The sequence below is a fragment of the Pieris rapae genome, chromosome 12 (genome assembly GCF_905147795.1).
Source record: "Pieris rapae chromosome 12, ilPieRapa1.1, whole genome shotgun sequence".
NCBI classification, from domain to species: domain Eukaryota; kingdom Metazoa; phylum Arthropoda; class Insecta; order Lepidoptera; family Pieridae; genus Pieris; species Pieris rapae.
Genome location: NC_059520.1, coordinates 7,211,391 through 7,236,515, shown reverse-complemented (window position 1 = coordinate 7,236,515; position 25,125 = coordinate 7,211,391). Strand labels below are relative to the sequence as shown.

At 31.0% G+C, this 25,125-nt stretch overlaps 1 protein-coding gene across 1 annotated transcript; it reads left to right on the top strand.

Moving 5' to 3' along the window:
* The first annotated feature begins 1,371 nt into the window (after positions 1-1,371).
* Positions 1,372-23,981, top strand: LOC111002857 (ras-related and estrogen-regulated growth inhibitor-like protein). Its single transcript, XM_022273124.2, has 7 exons — positions 1,372-1,494; positions 14,488-14,571; positions 15,620-15,676; positions 16,174-16,274; positions 19,855-20,040; positions 21,740-21,917; positions 22,263-23,981. The coding sequence occupies exons 2-7, from the start codon at positions 14,499-14,501 to the stop codon at positions 22,361-22,363; spliced, it is 696 nt and encodes a 231-aa protein (XP_022128816.2). The 5' UTR covers positions 1,372-1,494; positions 14,488-14,498; the 3' UTR covers positions 22,364-23,981.
* The last annotated feature ends 1,144 nt before the right edge of the window (positions 23,982-25,125 follow it).

Below are 25,125 nucleotides of genomic sequence, written 5' to 3'. Positions count from 1 at the left end.
TTTCCAAGAACTTCATTCCATAGAGGCGTTATTTGCGTCATTGATGTCTGCCTATTTTAATACCATTTTTCGGAAAGGGTGGCATGCTGGATGCATCGTGTTAGGCGTCAATGGTATACTAAATATGTTGATAACGAAGAACTGGCATATCTTAAAAGGTTTGTATGCTGTCCTTGCTCCCACTATAGGACTATTTTTGTGTTGTTTACCAACCAATACTAACATAGATTGATTGATTGATAGATGAAGATTGATGAAAATTGTTACTAAATCTAACTTGATACTAATGAACGTAATCTGAAATAAAGAAATAATAATTATTATTATCCAGTTCACTAATAAGTTCAAATATTATTTTGTATTGTATTCAGATGTATAGATTCACTCGACTCTCAGTAGAAGCGACTCAAGTATCTTAAAGAAGGATCTTCCAGGATACGAAGTAAGTAGGTTCATTTAAGTAACAATACCTTAGATTATTGTAGTTATATGTTACCACACTCAATGTGTTGTTCTATCATTAGGTTTTTTCTTGTTTAGTATTTATGAATATTTTATTTATTATCAGTTATATTCGTAATATCTGGGTGGAACAAGATATACTCTGGGTTCGAACCTACAACCTCAGGGATGGGAGTCTGATGGCTGTCTGGCTGCGTTTATAATAGTTATTTATAATATTATCAATAATATTTACATTCTAAACGTATCTGTCTTCTTTTTCTATGGAGTGAAAAATGGAGAAGAATTATTAAAACCTTGTGAATGAACGTGATTCTATTTTGATTCCTATATTAACGCAGACACAACACTGGAATCATCAACGCAATAAATTGTTTTCATTAATCAGTAGGTATATTTTACGTAGTTTATACTTACACATTATTTAAATAAATTTTAAACAATAAATACATATAAAAAAGTCAAAAGACAAAACCTGAAGTAGGTATATATTTACTACTGCGTTGGTAAAATTATATATTTTTAAGGTAACTCTGACACTCTTTTGTGCCTAAACATAAAAATATTGGTTTACCCGATACTAAATTGAGAACCTTCGAGTAACATGCGGTCATAGCTTAATAAATATAAGTAATCTTTGTATACAACGATTAAAGCACAACTACTTTCAGCCCAATTAATATACAATTCCATATAAGGGCCCTAAGAAATGAATTATAACTCGGTCATCCCAGTCAGATTGAAAGAATCTGGTCAGTTGTCGTTGAATGCAAGAGATCAATGCTCCCATTGTGTCCAAAGAGGTAGTGACAGCGAAAATTAGGCTCCGGATTCCACTGATATTTTTGTATGAAATCGCCTGAAGCTACTGAAAACACCGAGTCCGTATATATATAGCGATACGGAGGAGTGCAGAGCTCAGTTGTGTTTTAGACGTTCACCGAGGTGCGTGTATTCAGTTTTCAAAGAACTTGTTGCTATAAACATTGTGTTAGTGCTGTGTTTGTGCATCTTACAAGTAACGTTAAACAGGTAAGATTTTATTTTTAATATGTTTTGTATAATTTTTACGTTTAACAAAAATTTAATTTTGAAATTTTAAGTTTTTACGAACTACGATTTAATGATTTAGAAACTATTTGGAAATGTTTTACGACTATACGGCAATAAATGTGAAAAACTAATATGGTGCATTTTGTATATAATATTTTTACATGATAGAGTAAATTAGGAATATTACCAATAATTAACGTTAAATCAACTCTAAAGCTCAAGATACAAATCGTTTTAATTGTTTCAACAACAGTAACAATAGAATTTACTTATAAAAAATATTTATCGGATTACAAAGAGCTTTTAGAGATAATCTTTATGAAAATAAATTTCTTCTTAATACTACAAAAGATAAGCAAGTCTTTGAGATTTAATAATAATGCAAATTGTGATTTACAAAGGCTGACAACTACATGTTATCCAAGTTGTGAAAACCGCGAAGGATTTAGATTTGATGATTCGCTTATTTTTTATTTATGGTAAATAGAAAAGAAATTGGTTTGTTGGTAACACAAACTGGATACAGTTTTGTCCAACGAGACATCGAACACTCTTAAATAATTAACTTATGGCCAATTACATATTATACACTCTAACTTTAAAAACATAAAACCATTAAAATTGCACGTATAACGTCACAAACCACTTGAAACTTTGCCGCTCAATACTTGTATATGTAAAGCATGAGAGACAAACAAATTAGAAAAACTGTGTTGTGGTAACCACAGTTTTAAAGATTTTTTTTAGTTTTTTGTGTATAAGAATTCAATAATACTCAGAAGCAATTTCTTGACGTGCATCAAACTATTGATAAATTAAAATTATATTATTTAATAAGTTTAATAGTCATGTTAATTTATCTTAATTAAAAGTGAAGTGGAATAAAAATATATTAAGATAAGCATTAAATAAGAAGCAAATATTTCCATATTCACGCAGCGTATAAACATAAATTTAAAACTAAAAAATAGCTACGAAAATTTGAGTCATTTTTTTAAATTAAATAGAGATTTATGAACATTGTAGACAATCATAGTTTATTAATGTACTATTAAAGAACTAATCTAGCACTCTTTTTAAAATTTGTGTTCGCTAGGATTCAAACCTAAGTACTATTAGTAAGTTAGTAAAAATCTAATGCTAAGGCATAAGAGTTGTAGCAATACTGGATCATAGTATGGATAGATGTTATCTATAAAAATATGATAAAACTCAGGAGAACTAGTCGACTTGAAAAAACGCTTGATTTAATTATTTTTTGAAGTTAACCACATCATCTACGGTATATGTTACAAGCTCTTTTATCTAAAATATGTGTCTGGTAAACATAAACGTTACATAATAATATAAAAATATATTTGAAAAAGCGTTGAGCGTAAAGCACTGTCGGCCTAGCTTCAGCGTGCGACTCTATTACCTGAGGTCGTAGGTTTGATTCCCGGCTGTGCACCAATGGATTTGCTTCGATCTTCATAATCGTGAGGAAACCGACATGTCTTAGACTCACAAAGTCGACGACGTGTGTCAGGCACTGGAGGCTGATCACCTACTTGCCTATTAGATTTAAAAAATGATCATGTAACAGATTCAGAAATCTGAGTCCCAGACCTAAAGAGGTTGTAGCGCCACTGATTTATTTATTATATTTGAAAAAAAAACAAACAATTTTCGTTAAGCTGAAAAAAGTACCAGGAACACAGCATAAAACAAAGACTTCATACTATCACGCCAAGAAGACGAAGCGAAAATACGCGGGGTAAACCAAAGCTTTTTATTAATTATAAATTATTCTATAGCGGTAACTTCCTTGCCATTTCTTAGTTCTACGCACTTAAAATATAAGAAATCTTTATGTCATTAATATACAAAAGTTACATTCAAAATTTTATTTCATTTGACTTAGGTTAGAGCGTGTTAGTAAGTACATCTGGATATCGACTTCGCATCTGTGAACGGAAAATACTGTCAAAATTAACGCGTGGCTCCGCTAACAAATTAACACGGTAGTAATTTTCCAGCCAACCTTCGAAATACGAATACGAATATTTCCATTCATACGTTGAATATAGTTTTTGGATTGTGTATTATATCGTATAGTATAGTATAATATCGTAGCTAGAGGGATACAATTTCTACTTGTTAATACTCGTATACATCAATACGTTATTTATGGTTTTTTTAATAATTTGACAACGCTAAGTTATTATTATAATATGAACAAACATTATAATGCTAAAAATAAATGTGTAAATTGTCTGTGATAAATTTTGTCTATGCCATTAATTGACTTCTCTTTGTACCGCCTACACGAAGTGTATTTTAATACTCAATATTCAGACTTTAGCATGAAATCTTAGACTAACTCCAGTGTTACCTTACTAATGCCTTTTCCTCCTCATTTTAAGCCATCGCCATGATAAAATAATAATTTAAATATCGATACTTTTGTTCCTATAGATAGAATGTTTTTTAGAACCAAATTATGAATTGACCTAAACCTAAACCACTCCTACATGGTACACCACTCTTCTTATTCTTACTGGCATGTACTGTCTGTCATGTGTGGTACCCACGGTACCCGTGGTACCCACGTGGTGAGCAGCTCTATCTGCCATTTTATTTGCGTCCACTCGGCTTTACAGGAGTAACATACACACATACACTACTACCTAAAAGTTCATTTTTAGTTTCACAGTGAATTGTGAAACTAAAGTTCTAGTTAAAATAAAATAAATGAAATAAATAAATAAAAAGTTTATTCATTTTCTAGCTTTTTCAAACATTGACAGATTACCATATTTCCTTGTCGTTATTGTCCAATATTCATTATCGTTTATATAAATAAATGAACCGTCATTTAATATTATAACTCTGAAAAGAAACGTCATAGTACGTGTAAATACAAAGTAGTAGAGAAATACCGCGAATATTAATAAAGTTCTACGGTATAAATTATTTATTGCATCACGTTTCTATGTCAAAAGCGGCAGTAATTAGTTCTAAACTCGGTTATTGCGTTTATAGTTAATTAAAGTTTTAATGCATCTAGTCAAAGATACTTTGTACTTTTTTTCAGTGGACGCGACCTTATTTTAATTAAATTTATATTATTGGTTCTGTTTAAATTTCAGTAGATGGCGTTGACATTTTATTGGAGTTAATCAATTACGTCATCTGTCAACCTATTGTGACAGTCGCTAACTATGACATAAGTAAAAACGAAAACGTCAAATAAGACCATTTAAATTTCAAAAAATAGAATTTGTTTATATTTGTCAGATTTTTAAACATGCTTATGATTATATTTTGCTCTGGTTGCAAATTATTATAAGCCAATTAGTTTATTAATGTTTCACTCGCACAGAAGTAATATTGCATATATTTAATAGCTATGTAAGACAACAAAATACAACATGATATGGATTAATATACTCGGCACCAATTGAAGACAATTTTATCGAGCGAAATTATAATAATAATATTAATCCAACAATGGCTCTGATATTTTGGGTATCTTGGATGCTCTTTATACCTTTGCGCCCTAATCGTGTCACCTATCCAGGCTAATAATAACCGGCTAAGAAATTGCACTAAACTATTTACCTTCAAAAACTAAAGAGTTGCATAAGGGTGTCTGAAATATGCAAGTTGGCTGTTTTAAACACGTGTTTTCAAAAAATATTTATCCAATAATACTTAGCTAAGCCTGTATCGTATTAAATAGACTAGGTTTGTACAACGCCCACGTCGGAGATAATATCATCCTACACGTTCTTATCAAAACAAAACTTTAGACTTTGAATGTAAACTTGTAATCTCGAAATTTGCATTTAAATAATTCATGTACACAGCTCTTTTTTCTCACAAAATTCTATTACATTATTGGTAAATAATAAGTTAGGGGTACTAGGGGTTACATTAGCAACGGAATTTGGAATGACATGTATGCATGATACAGTATCGTAAAATTAAATGTAAACTATATTTAATGTGACTAAAAAATTCTTAAAAAATATTTTAAAAAATTCAGGTAACTTTTACCAATAATGGCTTTGTTTGTTGTTTCATGTTGAATATATGTTTTGATTTACCGATCTCGATTCTGTGCTTTGTAAAACTGTTATGTTATGTTTCTGTTTATATGTGTATTCCGTTTTGGCTTTTGTGTGTAATGTAATTGTTTGGTTATTGTTTAATGTATTAGCTGTAGGAATACTTAAATAAATAAAATAAAAATAAAAAAAAAACCTAAAAAATTGTGATTGTATGTATGGTTTGTAGCTTAGTTGTAAAATAAGTATGTAAAACAAGTTATAAAATACTTTTTTTTATGTATTTACGTTTCTGCTTGTGGTAAGTTTTCAATGCGGTGGTACAAACAAAATCTTTTTCAAAATAATGTTAAAGTTCTGACGCTAAACGCCGTTAAATCAATAAGTTCTATATAAGTATATAAATGTTAAGAGATGTATTGTAATTGCATTGTAGAGGGGCACGTATAGGAGAGCTACCGTGCTGCTGCACGGCACATATAAAATTGTTCCTACACAGTAGTGTAGGAACACAATTTTAAATAAAATAAATAAAATAATAATAATAAAAAGTTTCTTTATTTGACCCAAAACAAATACCACATTACACATATTACAACATTCATTGTGGTCAACCTTATATATAATATACATCTATGAGCACTAGCGTTTAAACTAGGCCTAGCCTGTACCTTAAACGCTAGTTTCTTCCAGTGTCATCAAGAAATTCGCCTAACTGTTTGGCCATTTATTTTCGCCACTGCCATTGGACGTTTTTTTTTGTTTTTTATTATTATTATTTTTTAATAATAATGAATATGTCTTTGTCATTTGTCAAATATGTAAATTGTCAATAGTTTAAATGAAAATGTGGCGGGTAATTGTAGGTGTAGTGTTCCTTAATCATCGCGGTCAACTTCATTTTTACCCTCACAATAGTAAAATGATAATCTATCGAAAATAGACTGTATACATTAATAAACATCGTACAGTTGCACGAGCCTTTTATATCTCGATCGATAGAGCTAAAGGCTTCACTGGGGCATAAAATCAATAATACAGTTAACCTATTTTTATTATAATAAATGCTTAGTGTCTATTTTAGTTTATGAAGCTTAGGTGTTTCACCCGGCAGCAGTTTAACTCCTGTGCCCTGAAATAAAAATCAATAACAATTTTTCACCTTACTTGCATATAATTTATTGTTTATACAATATAATAGTATATTCTCAATCTTTGAGAATATACTATGATATTGTATAATTGCACTATATGAAATAAATTATATTTATTTTTTTAAGTTATCTAAATAAGTATAACATTTATTGGATACCTTTTAATTTACTTGATTATATTATTTGTAATAAGATAAAAATAAAAATTGAGTACTAAATTTAGAAACAAATTCAATCACACGGTAATTCAATTCGACTTTAATGACGCATCATTTATGAGTTTAAAAGTAATTAAAGTTAGCCAAAATTAGTCCGACAGGATACAAATCTAATTTAGATACTCAGGTTCATGGCACATCGCCTACGGAAACATACAATTCTCAAACAACACACGCTATATGATCTTGCATGCTTTCAACATAGCTAAATAGATTTATTACGATCCGAAGCGTAGGCAGATAATTGCATTGCTACTTTGTAGCGATATATTATCATATGTCAGAGATAAGGCTGGTTAGACACGGAAGAATTTAACTTACGATTACGATTGGGTAAAATCGCGTTAACTATCGACCTGAGGTAAGTGAACTTTCAAAAGCACGGTGCCCCAGTTTAACCAGTCGTAATATGAGTAGTCTATGTTCGATAAGAGAACTCTCCGACAACGTGGAAATTGGAGTCATATTATCGCGAAACTCTACTGTAGTTAGTAGTAGTGTAAGTTTAGTGTACTCGAATAAAGGCTATTTTTATTTTATTTTATAAGATGCGATCTTATAACTTAATAGCTAAAAATTCCTTAATATAAAAACGACTAATTTTAACTATCATGGCTGGCACGTATAACAGAGCGATTGAAGTATCAGGCAGTATTACTTGAAGATATAATAATACTATAGTTGATATAACAATAATGCTGTATATTCGAAGGCGTATAAATAATTAAACCTTACGATTCAATGATTTCTTGTAAATTGGCATATCAATCGGATTTTCATTTAAATAAACATTAATCAAAATAACCAGTTTCCGATGTTATTGGCAATAATATTGTTGTGACCATCAGCGACGTGATTTAATGTCGATCATCAAATATAATTATAGAAATATCAAAATATTTTTCATAAACACCATCTTGGCATAAACAAATTATTTTAAACGGTTAATAAGCCTATAAGCTTCCGTGTTGCCATAGACCTGATTTTTAGAGCTTTGGTCAATTGTCATATTTTCCATTTCCAAATTTAAAAATAATATGCTTAACTTTCTATGATGCACCAATTTAAGAGTTTGAGAATTCTTTGCCGGTTCTTTCCGCCAAGACATCTTTTGCCCTTGAACTTCTGCATTATCATCACCTAATTTAAGTATATATAGTGTATACATTAGGTTATTATATAAGTATACTCTAAATTCACACTATCTAGAGTTTATTTTACATTGGTAACTGTTAACGAGTATGTAATATAAGAGTAAATAGTACTAGAAGGTAATAAGACTATTCCATCGGAGTTCCAACACATTATCACCAACTTCAAGTTGGTTGTTTTAAATTTATTCTAAATTCAAATAACAAAAAATTGAAAAAACAGATCTTATTTTGAGGCTTAAATCTGGATTTCGTTTGGGAAGATTATTTGCATTCAACAAAATATGTGCTCGGAACTTTTGGTTCTTTTTTCGTTCAAAAGAGTACACAGAAGACCTTCAATTCCGTACAATACTACCAACGAACAGATATTTTGTAAACGATGATTAACCACACCTTGTTATTTGTGTTTATCTTAAAATAATAGGTCAAGTCCAGCTCCAATTAGATTAGGAGATCAAGGATTTGTACATTAGTATTATGTCGAAATACAATAGACATTGTATACAAATAATGACATGTGTACATAACAAACAAACACAATTTATATCAAAACCAACTGTTTTGTATTGATTTATTCGTAATCCATTGAAAAAATTTAAGATTATTTTGTATCTATACAAAATAGTTAAGACAGGAATCATTATAGTATTGTCTTAAAATAGCTTATACACATCTAAAGAAAACACTTTTTTACCGGATTGAAGCGATTTATTATTGTAAACTTATAATTATTTAACATAGTTTTAAATGTATTCGATTCGATCGCAATGTCGGATACATTTCAAATTAACGCACGTTGCACGCACTGATAATACATAGCTTCAATCTAGTAAAGAAGTGTTTTATTTAAAAGAAATCATTATTATTCAGATATCACAAACTAATTAATCGTAGAACTGAGTATTGACTTAATTTATAAAGCCATTGTTGTACAGGTAAGAAACAGCAACGTAGCTAAACTGTAGCCTCAAAGGCTTTTTGGCTTTTAAGATACATTATACAATTGACTCCCTATCTACATATTCCTTATTGAAACCGAAAGCTTGGAATATATATCTTTCATTCAACCCGACTAAGTTCAACCACCCCCAAGGATTCACATCTATCACTTGGAGAAGTAATTAATTCTACGAAATATCAACTTACACTTAAAAGTTTCGTTGCTACATATCTAATACCTACTCTTTTCAGTACCAATTTCAAAATAGTTGTAAAACTCTCTAAAATCTTAAAGCTAAAAGTCGTCTACTTTTTAGGTCTTAGGTATGCCGATTTTTGATGTTTTCTTTCACAGTACGAGCTTGTATTAAATAAAAAATTAATAGTGCGTGCGTACAAACTACACATGTCAGAAGTGATACTTCTTTGTAAATTAATTATTAATAAGTTAAAAGCCCCAATAGATGATCATGTACCAGTATATTATGATCACTCAATGTATTTGTATATTCACACTTCTTCTTCTTCGAAAATCTGCGTTTACTGTAGTAACATCGTGTGTACACGATGTTATGCAACAGAATTGACATTTAAAGTTCTATGTAATTACTAAACAAATACATCAATTCGAAGCGTGTATATTTTCTCGATCTCCCTTTCCGACTCCTCTCAATCGGTATTAATCGCTCTCTCACTTTTCTTCGACAAAAACCTCATGCGCCTAAAGAACACTTCAGAAATTAATTAAATAAGCATTAATTGCTGCAGAGCCGTTCGAACCTAAGACCTCAAGTCACTAAGCCACCACTACCACGCAGTTAGTATTATTATAAATTGGAAAAATCAAAGCCAAGTGGTACGATTTGAGAAGTACGAAAAACCATAAATCACAATTGATCGTTTTATCAATAGAGCAAGGACAAGGCCTTCGTTCTGAAACAGTGTCGAATATCTGCGGTCCTTGAGCAGGTCCTTGAGGACATGGGAAAATGACTAACGATAGGATTTATTGCCAAGGACCTGACCTTCCACGATATTGTTTCCGAGAAAGCTTTGATCATTTAATGTAATGTAAATATAACGATTCGAGCCCTTAATGGCGCCTAACAATATTGACCAGGTAATTGGTTGGTGTTGTATTTGAAACATGCTTTTACAGTGAATAATAACAATAAATTGTTTGTTTGCCAAGATAGTGGTACAATTATATCGATCAACTACAAATAACCGCACAATCAGATATACATAAATAGGCACGCAAATGTCATACAAATTTTTATAATGTCATATAAATTTTTATAATGTCATATAATGACGACATTAACATAATGTCAAAGTTAAGTAATATACAATTGGTGTTAAACTTATGGTTTAAGTACTCGCCCACACTATACAGGCACCTTTAAAAATTTAATCTCCTTTCCCTTGAAAGAATGACACGGCAGTGATTAAATAGTTTTATAGCCATTTCGTATAGCGTGTGTAGCGTGGAGTAGCACTCGATATATACAGGCAAGTTTCTCCACTGAATTATTTAATTCATCAATCAATCAGCCCATATGGCCTCGTCCTTACATTGGATATATTTGATAATTTACCATTTTAGAGACATCCTTTTGTGCTTGAGGTTTCTTAGGATTGATACACCTCGCGGTGTATGCTTTCATCGTAGGAGGTTGTTTTAATATCGCATAAAGAAACAAAAGTCTATCGGTGCACAGCCATGATTCGCACGACCTCAAAGTCGAGAGTCGCATGTTTAAGCAAAAACTTAAGTACGGGAATAAAATTTGAAGTCAGCAATAATAATTAATTACTGTTTCACTTTTTTTAATACAATAATTATTCGTTTCGTTATTTTCTTATTTATTATTTTATAATTATTATGTAAAGTACCACAGCTTTATACTGTTAGAGAATTGGCGTTTTCATGTATAAAACCATGAGATATGTATAAATATAGTTAAGTTAGCGAGCAGTTCTTAATACATTTAAAGGTTATGAATACAATTTATTTTGATGTTGAAAGAATACAACAAACTTATTTTCTAGTGTCATATAAAAGTAAACATAAAACCACTAAAGAGTTTATCCTTGGTACCTGAAGGACTACACCAAAGAACAAGTGTTAAAGTCCTTATTTAAAGAGTTAAATACATACAATCAATTAAAAAAATGCAACGAAAACACTACAACAAGAAGAAAACATTGTTATACCTTATAAATAATATTACATCTATTTATTAATAACTTAAAGTCCGTGTAGTGTAAAAGTTTGCGAGCTCTTCTAAAATAGCTCGTAGCTTTGGCACCACTCTATCTTGTCGTGTCCGTTGAAATGTAAAGCCGAACTAAAATGGAACTTCAACAAACAGGGTAGATAGAAATCATAACAATGATTGATACTTCCTAAGAATCTGCGTCATTACGGTCGTATTTTGAAGTTCAATGTTTGTGCATCACCCACATTCGTTCGTTCAGAAGCTCACCCACGCTACCAATTCTGAAGCCCTAATATATCGTGGAGCATACATTTTGCAATTACTGCCTACGTAATCCTGACCTTTTCCTTTGTTGAGATTATGAACACTAACTTTAGTGTTAAGAGCCGCGTCCCGCTATAACAATGAGTCTTCTAGACACCATTAGATACGAATGGTTTTAAGTATTTGTATAACAGAAATTATTGGAATTATTTGGGATGCAACCTGTTCAGACACACTGGCCCCTTCCCATCTACATGGAACTAACAACACAGCTAGTACGGCTTGTTATGCGGCTGAAAAAACTAAAGCTTGCAAATACAGGGATCTAGGCTTCGAATATGATTTTGTCCCATTTAGTGTCGAGACCCATGGTCCGTGGGGTCCTAGCGCTATAAGGCTTTTTAGGGAAATATCAAAAAGGTCGACATCACATAAAGTTTATTCACAAGTATGTGGACACAGTTTTATTATACAAAACTTTGTTTGATTTCTCCAGAATAAACAGAGAACTCTTTTATAAATCGATTTTATTGGGAATTTGGAAACAAAACGTTTAAAGTGAATCGTAATATTATACTACGTTTAATCGTCACATTTTTGGCAACACCACAATTTTTTCGGCGACAGGACTATTATTGTTTGGCGCCAAGCATAAATAAATTCTTTTTTTTTTCACAGGTTGTCTCGGTTTGAGTCGCAGTTTCTTTATTTTATTATTTCCGATGATCTCCCAAATAAATTAAAATCTCATGTTTACCGATATAAATCTTTAGAAAATCAAAAATCCATTTTGATATTTTTAGTACGAAAAATGTTGGAATATATAAAAGTGTGACTGGCGTCCTCACATGGAAAATTGTTATATACATATTTTATTACTCCCCTGAAGCTTCGCGTGGTATTTGTAAACACTACAAAAATCCGTTCGTTAGCTTTAGTCTAGTCTAGGCAAATGCAAAAGATTTTCAGTGAATTTTCTATGTAACAGTTAAAAAAATATTACCTATCCTAACTGTAATGGACCACAGTTATCGGTAATATCGAAAAAAATTCCTATTTTGAAAAAAAAACATAGCCTTTTCCTATTACACAAATAAGAAAGAAAATCGTTACAGATGTCATAATTATAACATAACAGCCAGCGATTCTATTTTTAAACACTGGAATGTCAATACTATTTTCTTATGTCATTCACCATCTTAACCCTGACAGTACAATAAAAAGAAGGTTATTCTATGTTTTGTAAATGTCAAATCTTAGGTTATTCAACCACACAGAATACGCTGACGCAACCTTCAAATTTTTCTCTAAAAATATGTGGCATAATTAGATTGAGAGTTTCAGACAAATCTTCGTAGTGGTCTACAGTTATGAATCAGTGTCATCAATTACTACAAAGGTTACCATGGTAACGTCTACAACGCTTACGTGGTAACCAACATAATCCATTTTCAATAGACGCCGATTTTCTAAACAATACTTAGATATTGAAATATAACTTCAAAATAAATGATTGACCGCCTCTGAGTCGACTTCGTTAACAATAAGATCACATTGGCTTCCGACAAAAATTTAACGAACTTAATTCGATACAGTTCTTTCTTCTCTGTAGCGCTGCCATTGGGATTGTGGTAAAACCAGATATATCAGAATCATTTTCCAAGTGACATGGTAAAGTTTTCTTGACGCACATTTGTTTTATAACGTTAATGCATTCTCTTCTATCAAGAATGAATTCGCTTTAAAGTTTGGACAACTCTCAAGATAATTAATAGTCCGGTTGCCATGTGTTAATGGGCGTGACAAAAGATATTCTAATATAGGTCTGCAAACCTAATTTTGTAATTAGTTTGGCAAATGGAACAGTTTCAAGTCATTTTATATCTGTTTAACTACTATATAGGACTTTTAAATTGTTATAGTAATAATTAAAAACTATGCCTTTTTACTTGCCGGCGATAAAACCATCGCTTTTAATACTTTCTCTGTATATTCTGAGCTTATATGAACGCTTTATTGGTAATTCTCTAAGTTAATAAAACTAAAAAAGGGAGTAATCTTTAAATATATTATTAAAAAGGGTCTAGGTCTCCCCTTTAGGGAAGATTCCGAATATACTAGCAGCGTTCCCCCTTTGAAAAGCTAGACTGATTCTTTGTCGTGTTTCGAGGTAGGTGAGATGTCTAATATTTTTTATTACCTTTTCGCTTAAAAAGCCTTATAGGGATATTATTTATGATATTTTTATTTTATGTATGTTTTAAGTGTAATTATTCTAAAGTAAACTAAAATAACGTACTGTTTTCTAAATGTATTAAAGTGTAATAAATATAAAACCCTGTTATTTATAAAAACTTTATATGTCATTTAGGACCTATTTTAACCGACATATTTTCAAAGTGTACTAAACTTAATTTACAAAAACGTAGTCCACGTTGATTGATTTCTGAAAATAAAGAAGACCGTTTTTAATATTTAAGAATGAACTTCGTACTGTAAATGAATAATAAGAATCATGCACAGATTTATATATATAGTTTACAATAGGAACACTACCGTCCTATAACCCGTTGTAACAACGTTACAATAACTTGAGATATTTACGAGTTTTAAACGTAAGACGCGACGTGAGACGATGATTTGGCTGAAACACAAGCTTCCTGAAAACGTATTAAATAATATTTAGATAAAATACGTTGTGCACGCTGTGAGAGTAATAACAGTTTTGTAGCTCGATTACTGCGTTATATTTATCCCGAAGATTGTGTGATTCTTGAATAATAAAATATGGCAAAATGTCGATACTAAATTCCATATTATTCCATTCCAGTTATTTGTTTACTGTTACAAAAATACACATCATATTTAACTCTCACATGGACATGCTAAGCCCCGGGCGAATATAGGCTGTCAATGTCAGCTGAAAATTGTCAATATCAAAATAGTAATGGCGGCAAATTTTGTTTCAGCTGTCGTAGCCATGAGAGACGAACGCTCCAGCCCATCTCGCGTGCGTATCGCAGTAATTGGTAGCTCCAGAGTTGGTAAATCTGGTAAGTACACCGACTTTTTAAATCTATCTTATATTAAAATTAAATGCACGTAATACTTCCAATATTTCTTTTGATATGATATTTAAGCGTGTATTTTTATATTGAAACTTATATATGTCTATATAAATACACTAAAAACCACCGCTTTTTTTGCGCCCTACGAGCTAAGCAAAATCAATATATGCGAGTCCTATTTAGCGGCCAGTCTCAGCTCAGAATTATTCTTGTAACTAATAATTTGACCCACATATAATGAAATCCTAAAATTATTAAGTATTTTTATTAAATAGATCAGAATAACACGCACAATATCTTATTCATAAAAAAACAATAATAATATAAATCTCAAAAATATATCATCACTTTCTAACATAAATTCATAAGTTTTGACACGTCTTCAACTAAAAAAATATAAATGTTATGCTAACCTAAATTCTTGGGGCTGCATATCATAATTAAATATTTAGCCCAAATTTTAAATTTCGTAATATATAAAAGCATCTAGACTTTACGATTTAAACCAGTATTAATTTAACATTTAAACTTAGAACGACTTACAAATGCCATTTGAAAATGTTTAACCTTTAATTTCAGGGTTGCGTTTAACATTATGAACGTAGGTGTACGCAAATTTTAAAATGTCTGAGTTATTAAACAAAAATCAAAATGGCAGCTAATGCTTAAGGAGTTTGACGTCTACTTAGAAATAGTATATATTTGTAGCTCCAATTTATTTATTACGCAGCATGCACAACGACTGTTTGTAACGTCTTTGAATATCACGGTAATTAAACTCTAACGATACGTACATATAACATTTTTCAGGCCGAGGTTAGAAATTCAATTACATAATGCGAAATGTCTAATAAAATTCGGGCAAGATTACATAAACAACGCATCATTCTACTGACCTATCTGTGATGTAATCCAATGTTTTCTTAGATAACACTTCTACCACTTAAAATTGTTACCCAAAGAAACTAACGCGGTCACCTACATGCTATGTTTTTCTTTCTTTGATCTCACTTAATATGTTTTCTTGTTACAGCACTCATAGTGAGGTACTTAACACGAAGATACATTGGAGAATATCATTCAAATACAGGTATGTACTTTTCCTTTGTTTTCAATTAATATCTGTGCTCTAACGAAATCTATTCTTTGAAGATGTTGTAACTGTGGTGTTAAATATTGTTTTGTTTGAATACCACGGTTAATTCAAACCCCATATGAGCATGGAGGGGTATTTCCGACAATTATGATTAATTCAGCCTTTTCAATAGTTCGCGTTCAACCTGCTATTTGTATTATTTTGCTTCTGAATAAGTTCAAGAACAAGTAGGTTTATGGCTCTAGTACATTATTTCTCAATCATTTTAATGGCGTCAGTCGTCACTATAAAATTATATTAATATGTACATTACGCGCAGTCCTAACGAATATTTTGTTTATTTATTATTAATCTTAAGACTGCGATCCTCTTTTTAAAACAAACTCGACCCCCTCGCTTGAGAAACGATGCTATTTCGTTAACCAATCAGATATGAGGCATTTATTTATTTGTATTTTTAACAACATAAATAACAGAGTAATATTTTACAGACCTGCTCTACAGACAAACAGTGCCGATTAATGGAACTCCAATAGAACTAGAAGTAATAGACGTCTCTGGATCAAATTTGGACAAATTTCCCACAGAACAGGTAAATACATTTTATACTATCACATATATAATAAGGTTAAAAGCTACGATAAGGCCGATATTGCTTTTATCAATATATAATATGTTGCGTCGGTGCCATAAACAATCGGCACTTGTCCATGGCTGTATATGAAACACGTATTCCATTTTCTGAAGATAAATCGGATAAATGTTTGACTCTACACATCCACAAAACAAAATCATAGTAAATTATGTTAGTTTATCGTATAGTTACCTTCGCGTTAAAAACGAAACGACCTTTGTCTCTAAACAGCTCACTTTATAAATCACGGAAAGATTAAGGATGTTGCTTCAAAAATAACGACACTAACAAATCGAGGTTACATTTATTATCATGTTGGCGTTACCCTTCAAGATTAGCTATAATCGTAGGTAAACTTTTAAAAATTTATTCAAACTCACATCAAGCCTAAAGAGAAAAATATTTTTTTCATTAGATGCATTTAAAAAAATCAGTTTAGATTATTTGAAAATAAATTATTCGTCACTAATCTTTATTGACTGCGTGTTGTGTATTTTAGCAATATTTCGATACCTGCAATAAAAGTCACCTTCTAGTAATCACCCCATTGGTGAGAACTTTACAAGAATCCGTTAAAAACGTGGCTGACTTCATTTTATAAGTTTATTCTATGCGTTTATACCGGATAACACAGATGGTTGTTAGAATAAGAAACAAACAAACAGTCAAAAAGCTGTTCTAGTCTACAAGCTTTTCTTCAATCATAATCGATGTCTACCAGTTTGTCTAATATCTTTATATTTTCGCATATAGTATACAAATCTTATGTATTTAATTTTTTTATACATTATCGTAATGGAATATACATGATTATTTTTGTGAATAAATATAAAAAATAATAATAATAAACAAAAACAGACAATATATAAACTATATTAATATCCATAAAAAATATTGTAAACTTAAAAAACCAAGTCAAGTTCTTAGTTGTTAATTCTCATTACGTTGAAATAAGATGTAGACCAATTAAACCTCATAACGCTTATGTTTAATATTATTGCGTTTATTACCCAATATATTATCATGTCCTAATAATTCACAGTCGACCGACTTCAATGTCCGAATTCTTTCAGTTTTCTCCAGGTCTGGACAGCATCAAATTGACCCTTCCGCAAACAAAATCAAAGTGTATCAAATGTTCTAGTAAATAGGTTAATCGTCGCGAATATAATCTAGGCGCTCCAGTGACCTGCGTATGACTCACTGTTTACATGTATTATTAATTGTAGCTCACCTCGACTGCCAAATGGTCGTGTCGACGTACGAAGTTTTGACTCCATAAAACTTTTGGCGCTCAAGAATGATAGCACCTTTAGAATCGTTAATCATTCTTTGCGTGTTTTTTGTTAGTGCGATGTTTATTTAGAATGCAAAGCTAAGTACTTTGTTCTTACCCATTTGTAATCTACCTCGTCGAAGCTAATTTTAATGCAGTTATACAGGTCTTGGGTGCAATATTCATATCGAAACAATTATGAAGTAATTCGTATACTATTTATGAGTTACTGAATTATACAAGTCATTATTTATCAAAAAATTCAGTTATAAAAAATCTAACAATGTGAAAGCCTGAGGCGGAAAGTCCATTTTACAGAGACAAAAGAAGCTTCAAGGGTGTTCTAACAATTGATAGTGTAGGCGTATGTGTTTTCTCTTCTAATAGCTAGTACAATTCTAATTTCAAAAGAACCGTAAAAATTACATGCACATATATAAAACAAACCCCGTGTTCATTATTACAAATAAAGTCTTCATAAAACCTTATCCATTAACATTTATAGATTACTACTAAGTAAACACAACCAAAGGTTTTTGAAATTTGGTAAAAAGGCCTAAGCAGGTTTAGGCATCATAAAAGCATTTAAATCTCTCAAGAACATGTTTTTTAATCATACACATGATGTACTGTATCTCTTGTGGCGCAACCGTTCCTATATTTAATTTATTACGATACAAAAGAAAACTCGGCGATTAGTCAAATTACAATCATAATAACTAATATAATTTGAGTCACTGAACGTTCATCGCATTAAAATGTAACACATCTGGTTTGTATTAACATGAATTTAGCTAATGGCGAATCAAAATTTATTGAAAACGCCAATTGGAGAATCTATAATCTTTCTACTTATTCAGATACCAGATATGTTTGTCTCAGTCGTTGTTATTAAAGCCGTACCGTTGTCTGGGGTTCGAAATCCAACAGGAAATAAATCTTTAAAAATTCTTCATTGTCAGTTTTTGACATCTGTAATTTTTGAATTAATTCCTTAAAAACTTTTTTCGTTTTGTAATTTCCAACAAGTTTTAAAGTACACATAAAACAATAATTTATCGAACATCCAATCAAGATATATAACCTATAGATTTATTTTCTAGGCATCTAGCCATAGAGAATACAAATTAACGGTTTACAGCTCATACATGTCTTAGTAAATTTCCATACTTGTAGCCTGTAAATAGTATATAATTAGTCTAATTACACCGTTTTATTAAATACTCTTTTCTCCAAACCATAGACAATAGATTGAGATGTTAAAACTACAGAAAAAGCTCAGCATAGGATAGTAGTTCTGAATTATGTACAGCTGATGTCTATAAAATTGTCACTTGTCTATAAAAATAATGAATGATACTGGAAGCGACGCTTACTCGCAAGCTTTTCAGAAATAAGCAGAGATGCCATACTGAATGTATTCTAATTTTGCACAGGAATGTTGGCTACGAGACTTAATTAATCATAAATGTCTGTGAACTTTTTTGCTCGTATATTTGGCTCACAATTAGGTTTCATGATTTACTCATCCTGAAATTTAGATGATTTACATTAAATTAATTATTAGGTCATTAAATAAATGCGGTTAGTAATAGTTATTATGATATAGGTTAGTTGTTTGACTTGTTTAATATTTATGTAAAAACCTCTTAAACAAACATAACGTAAATTGTCCTTTTTCTATACAACAGGGGGCAAATGGACAGGAGGCTCACCTGATGTTAAGTGATACCGCCGCCCATGGACACTCTCAATGCCAGATTGCTTGCGAGGGCGTCGCCGGCTTTTTAAGAATTGGTACGCTCTTTTCTTGAAGGACCCTAAGTCGAATTGGTTCGGAAATACTTCAGTGGGCAGCTGGTTCCATAAAGTGATCATCTAATGTTCCAAAACGAATTTTCATCTAATTATTATTTAAAGGAAATTAAAAATTTATTCATGAATTAATATTTAACATCTTCTTATTTTACGTTAGAAAGATAAAAAATGACTATCATTTATCTAGCATATATAACTTATATAATATGTTATAACCCAATATGTGTAAGAGTTATAAAGAAACTGTAAAAACACCTTAAAATCTGGAATTACTTTTTTTTATATTTATTCGGTCGTCGTCATGTCGAGGTCTTTAGGGTATCCCAATCCAGATTTTTTTAAAATCATTTTAAACGAAACTGTTTTAAAATCGAGCCACAATTTTAATAATAATACTGAAACCAACCCTTTTCGACATTGTTAAAAAATATTTTTTTTTTGCAGATTCAATGGGCCGACGCGTGTCTGCTGGTATACTCCGTGACAGATAGAACAAGTTTCGAATATGCCACCGAAGTATTAAATATTTTGAAGAAACCACACAATAGTAGTCCAGCCCATAACTCTGCCACATCCGGGATGCCCTTGGCGTTATTAGGAAACAAGACGGACTTGGATCATTTAAGACAGGTACACATTTCTCTTAATAAACATAAATTTAAAAAAAAATAAAAAAATATCTCTTTATTATATTTTTATAAAATATAACGCGATGTACATAACTAACATACGAACATTCTCGCTAAGTGAATGTAATTCTTTGAGAAATAAAGTATCTTTGAACCAGAAAAAAATAGGTACAATATGAAAAGAAACGATTTGCGTTTGACAGATTTAACACATAATTCTGCATAATAAAAATCATGAAAGTATCGGTGAAGGCGAATAATTTAAAGTTTTATAATATAAGTGTGATTAAATTACACATACTTTTCCCAAAATGGAGAGTAAGGACAGGAACAGATGATATATTTTGTATGAACAATTTTGTACCTTAAAAAAACGGGAACATCTTACTGTAAGAACTACATCATTATTGTTCGCAAAACCCTTGTGAACAATGTTCTTGTAAAGCCTTCGTTAGGAGAAGGACCCAAACAATATGTTACAACACAACCATAACACGAAATGTACTGTGAAACTTTTTTGAGTCTGTAGTGTACGTTGACCTTTGTGGGCATAGATATTTATTTTTAGCTTTATTTACAGTGTTGCCAGTGTGTTATTGATTTGGTGGCAGTTTTATATTTGTTAATAAATATACTGTATCCCATGATTACTTTATATTAAAAGAGTAAATAATTAATTTGATTTTCGTGTATAGTAAGGTTTTTTTAACATAAAAAAGTTTATATTATTCCCACTGACAGCGGAGTTGGCTTAGTGTTTTAAGCAATTGACCTCTAAAGTCGTGTATTCGAATCACGCCTATACACCAATAAATTTATTTCTCTATAAAAATGATGGGTATTAAATACATTTCCATTGGCCTATTTATTTATTAACACTTCGTTACATGAACAAAAATATAATTCAATTGACATAATTAAATAAAAAGGAGGGCAACTGGCTGTCTTATCGCTTTTGAGCGATCTCTGCCAGTAAATCACATATTTGTCTGTGTCTCTGTTTGTTGTCTGAAAGAAATTGCTTTTATCATTGAAGCCCATTTGCATCGATCGTCAACTTTATAAAATGTCAAAATTATTATAAATACTCAAAGATATTGGTTTTGTTACTTCTCTTTCCGGCATAGATGATATTACGTAGGATTAAAAATTAATGAAATAGTTAAGTATAACACAGGTTTTATCAATCATTGTTTTTCGAATGCTTCGATTATTTGCAAGTCGTTACTACGAACGAGTTAACACAAGCGCCATAAACTATATCTAATTCCGTTGTTGAATGAGTCAACGTCGTCTAAAGGATTTTATTCATCCTGTTAGTTTCTCGGTATTACGCATTCAATCCAATGTTAATTCGCATTGTACTTTTATAGAATGTACGCAAATTGTAAATCTATAGTATATATAAGCATGTGTTATGTTATGCATGCAATGTAAGTCATGTCACTGTGTGTGGTACCTTAGGTACCTTAGGTATTTTGTTTAACATTTTAAAAGGTTTATATTATGACGGATTTGTTTTTTTATATTATATATTATATTGTACATTGGCTGAGTTTACAAGAGTTTTATTATAAGATAAAATGTAGTATTGTGCAGGTGTAGGTAATAATGTGCGGTTCTAACGTAAACTGCCAAGATAAAATAATCTTTTCTTTTTCCACGTATTATAGTACTATAAGTCATATTTATTATTACAGGTACCAACAAAAGATGGTCAGTCAGTCAGTGCAGCGCACGGAGCATCCTTCAGCGAAGCAAGTGTCGCCGATAATACTGGCGACCTCTATCGGTGTATGGACAAACTTCTAGCTGAAGTACGAACCCCGCAGCGCACGAGAAAGTTTTCCGTCACAAAGATGCTTGGCTCTTTAATGGGTAATTTGTCTTGTAATAAATAAAAGACCCTGTGAATTACATAATTTCGATCAATAAATTCAAACTAAATTATATGTTATTAGAAAAAGTCTGATGGAAAAAAACTATAGTGTATTTCATGTTGGTACGGAGTTTTTACATCCATCATAAATGTAGCCTTTAAATTATTTTTATAATTTATATAAAGCAAATATTTTTACGGACAAGAACTATATGATAATATATTATAGCTATACTGCCCACAGCTTAAAAAAAATAGGTGCAACATAACCAAACCTGTGATTATACAAATTAACCACTAAGACAAGAACGCCTTTCTCTAATAATACATTTTTATTGTTACAGGCGGCCAAAATAATAACAGCCAGACAACCCGTGGATCAGTAGTAGCGTGCCCAAGAGTGCCCACGCCCACAAGACCTGCCCTTGCGGCGGCTGCGCCATGACTGACGCCGCCTGCGCAGAGAATGCGTTAGAACACCATTGACTACCTTTAAGTAGACACGGTTCATATCGCTTTGGATGTCTAGGAGTATAATATATTATTAAATTTGACGGAATTCGTTGTTCCTGGGATCCGAACCGGCTGAATGCAATGTAGGTCCTTCTAAAATAATTAAAATTGTCACATAATAGTATGGAATTAAGATCAACCACGGCTAATAAAATGTTAGCCGATTCGGGAACCAAAGGCAAACCAAATTTTGTACGGAATATATGTTTCTTGTTATACAAGAAATATATACTTATTTATAGGGAATGTACGATGTTGCATTGTATTTTTGATGTTTTTAGTTAAATGTGATTTCATACTTATATATAAGATAGATTTAACTTATATGTGACCATATTGATAAAATATTATTAGCTAATTAAACCAAAGAATTGATTCTCTTATGCCGTGAGATTATTTGATAAATCAATTCTACGATTAGATATTTACGACGATTGTACAACTGCTGTTAAGTATTAAGCTTATTACTGAATCCACCCTAATAAAGTTTTTTTTTATTGGAATAAAAGATATCATGGAAGTAAAAAATTTCGCAACCGACACATTGAAACAAGAGTTCTTGACAGAAACAAAAGACTCGAGTTACCATAGATTATCAAATGATCTCGTTTAACAATACGAAGTCAATGCATACCACAAAATTAAATCTTAAGAAATCCAACCTAATGTGTACTCGGTATGTTATATCGAATTAAATTTTTTTACATGCTTAAAAATAGCCAATTTGCATCGTATGTTAGGAAGTTTAGTGGTGGAACAGTGAATTTTTATCAAAACTGTCTTATAATCAACAATTTTCTAACCTCATGAATTTAAATTTTTGAAGTTGTCAGTAGGTATTTTGTATTGTATATTTTGTACATTGACAATAATGAGTCATCAAAGGAAAAGATACCTGAAATGTATTTTAGTGCTATGTGCCAAATAAATTACCATATATTAAATAGTATAATTGTACTATTAAAAGCATTTAATTAAAATAAATACAACATTATTATTCAAATACATTAGCTATTAGATAGCCAAAATTGTAGATAGGTATAACACAGTGATAAATTAACATTTTGTAAGTCTTATATTTATTTCACAAGGAAAACTTCGTAGTTCAGAATTGTTTTAATATTGTTGTATGTTTAAAGATAATTATTATTAAAATCAGTAATGTAAATTTATGATTGCTCTAAATGTCTTAATAAACAAATATGTGAAAGTTGCTACGTTAAGTCAATGTCTAGTCATTAGTTTATAGGCTGTGAAAAGACATAGATTACAGATTTGGAACGTTGAGAGAATCTGTGGCGAGAATGCAACGGAAAACCACAGATGTTTAAATTGAAATGTGTATTACGTTCTGTTTTAAATATTTGACATATAATGTTTTTAAATTACCAAACAATGTATTATCTACGTAGTATTTATTGTAACATTAAAACCAAAGATATTATGGAATGGTGATACGTGAAGTATAATGTTAAGATATGAAAAACGGAACTGATTGGGATAAGATGTAAATATTTTTAAAAGTTGTTAATGTTTAATAAAGAAATGTCATTTAATATTCTTTTATTTTATTTATCTTGACTTTACTCTAACAGCTGAAAGTTCAATATAGAAATAAATTATAAACATATTTATCACTTACATGGTCGTATCAAACATAAATAAAACTTCCTTGTCTAAAAAAACTTTATTTAATTAACACTCCACAATAATTTAAAAAAATAACTTAAAGAAAGAACGACCCCGTGCAACGGCGATCTCTTTCAGACACACAACATAAGCAATTCAATTATAAAATACGATACAATTAATTTTATAGTAAGTACTTCATAATCTGATTAAAGCGATTGATGAAATAAATGATGACAATATTTGTTAGCTACGTACAACAGCTACGTAGCTCACATTATATTCTCGATGTACCTTTCCGTCAATAAAATTAACACATTTGCGAGCCTTTTGGCGGTCACTGTGTCGCCGCCGGCCATAGACACTCTGCCAGGTAGGTGAGCCTTTTAGCCGTTTGCCTACTATTACAAAAAAAATACTAGTTCACTCACGGTAAAAAACAGCAATGTAATCTTACTAGTACTCAACCAAATTGTTTTAACTATGCCCCAAGTGTAGTTAAACGACTTGACGGTCAAAAATAGTTGGTTCCTTCATTTTTTTTTCAATTTTGCCAAGATCGAATAAATTCAACAACCAATTTACTATTCTATGTCAGCGTTTTTTGACACAAAAATTATAGATATTCTTAGATAAAGTAATTTTTGTAACTATATACAATTGGACCAAAATAGGAAGAATTAAATTTTGAGGAAAGGAAGAAAGGCTCTTCGTCCGACCTCAAGGAAGGATCCTCGACCTTGATTAAGGTTTAGACTTTGAATATATCGTTAGCTGTCGGAGTAATTTGGGCAATTTCAGGGTATGTCGTTCGTAGCTTCGGATTGTAGATGGCGCTACAAAATCCTCCTTTATTATCCAAACTATATGACGGCAATTTAAGCGTTTAAAATCTCGTAGTTGACTTATTTTAAAAATTATATAAATTATTATTCTTTTCATGTATAATTTAAATTAGTTTTTTTATAAATTGTTGTTAAAAAGGTTTGAATCACACACTGTTCACTGACTGGAATGTATTCTAGTCTTCGCTTAACAATTTTAACAGCTTATAATTTCAAAAAA

Bases quoted from the DNA above. Each gene is read 5' to 3' on its own strand.
- LOC111002857 (XM_022273124.2), top strand. From the start codon at position 14,499: ATGAGAGACGAACGCTCCAGCCCATCTCGCGTGCGTATCGCAGTAATT. The intron at 15,677-16,173 runs GTATGTACTTTT...AATATTTTACAG, and splicing joins AGAATATCATTCAAATACAG to ACCTGCTCTACAGACAAACA. The intron at 21,918-22,262 runs GTAATTTGTCTT...TTATTGTTACAG, and splicing joins GATGCTTGGCTCTTTAATGG to GCGGCCAAAATAATAACAGC.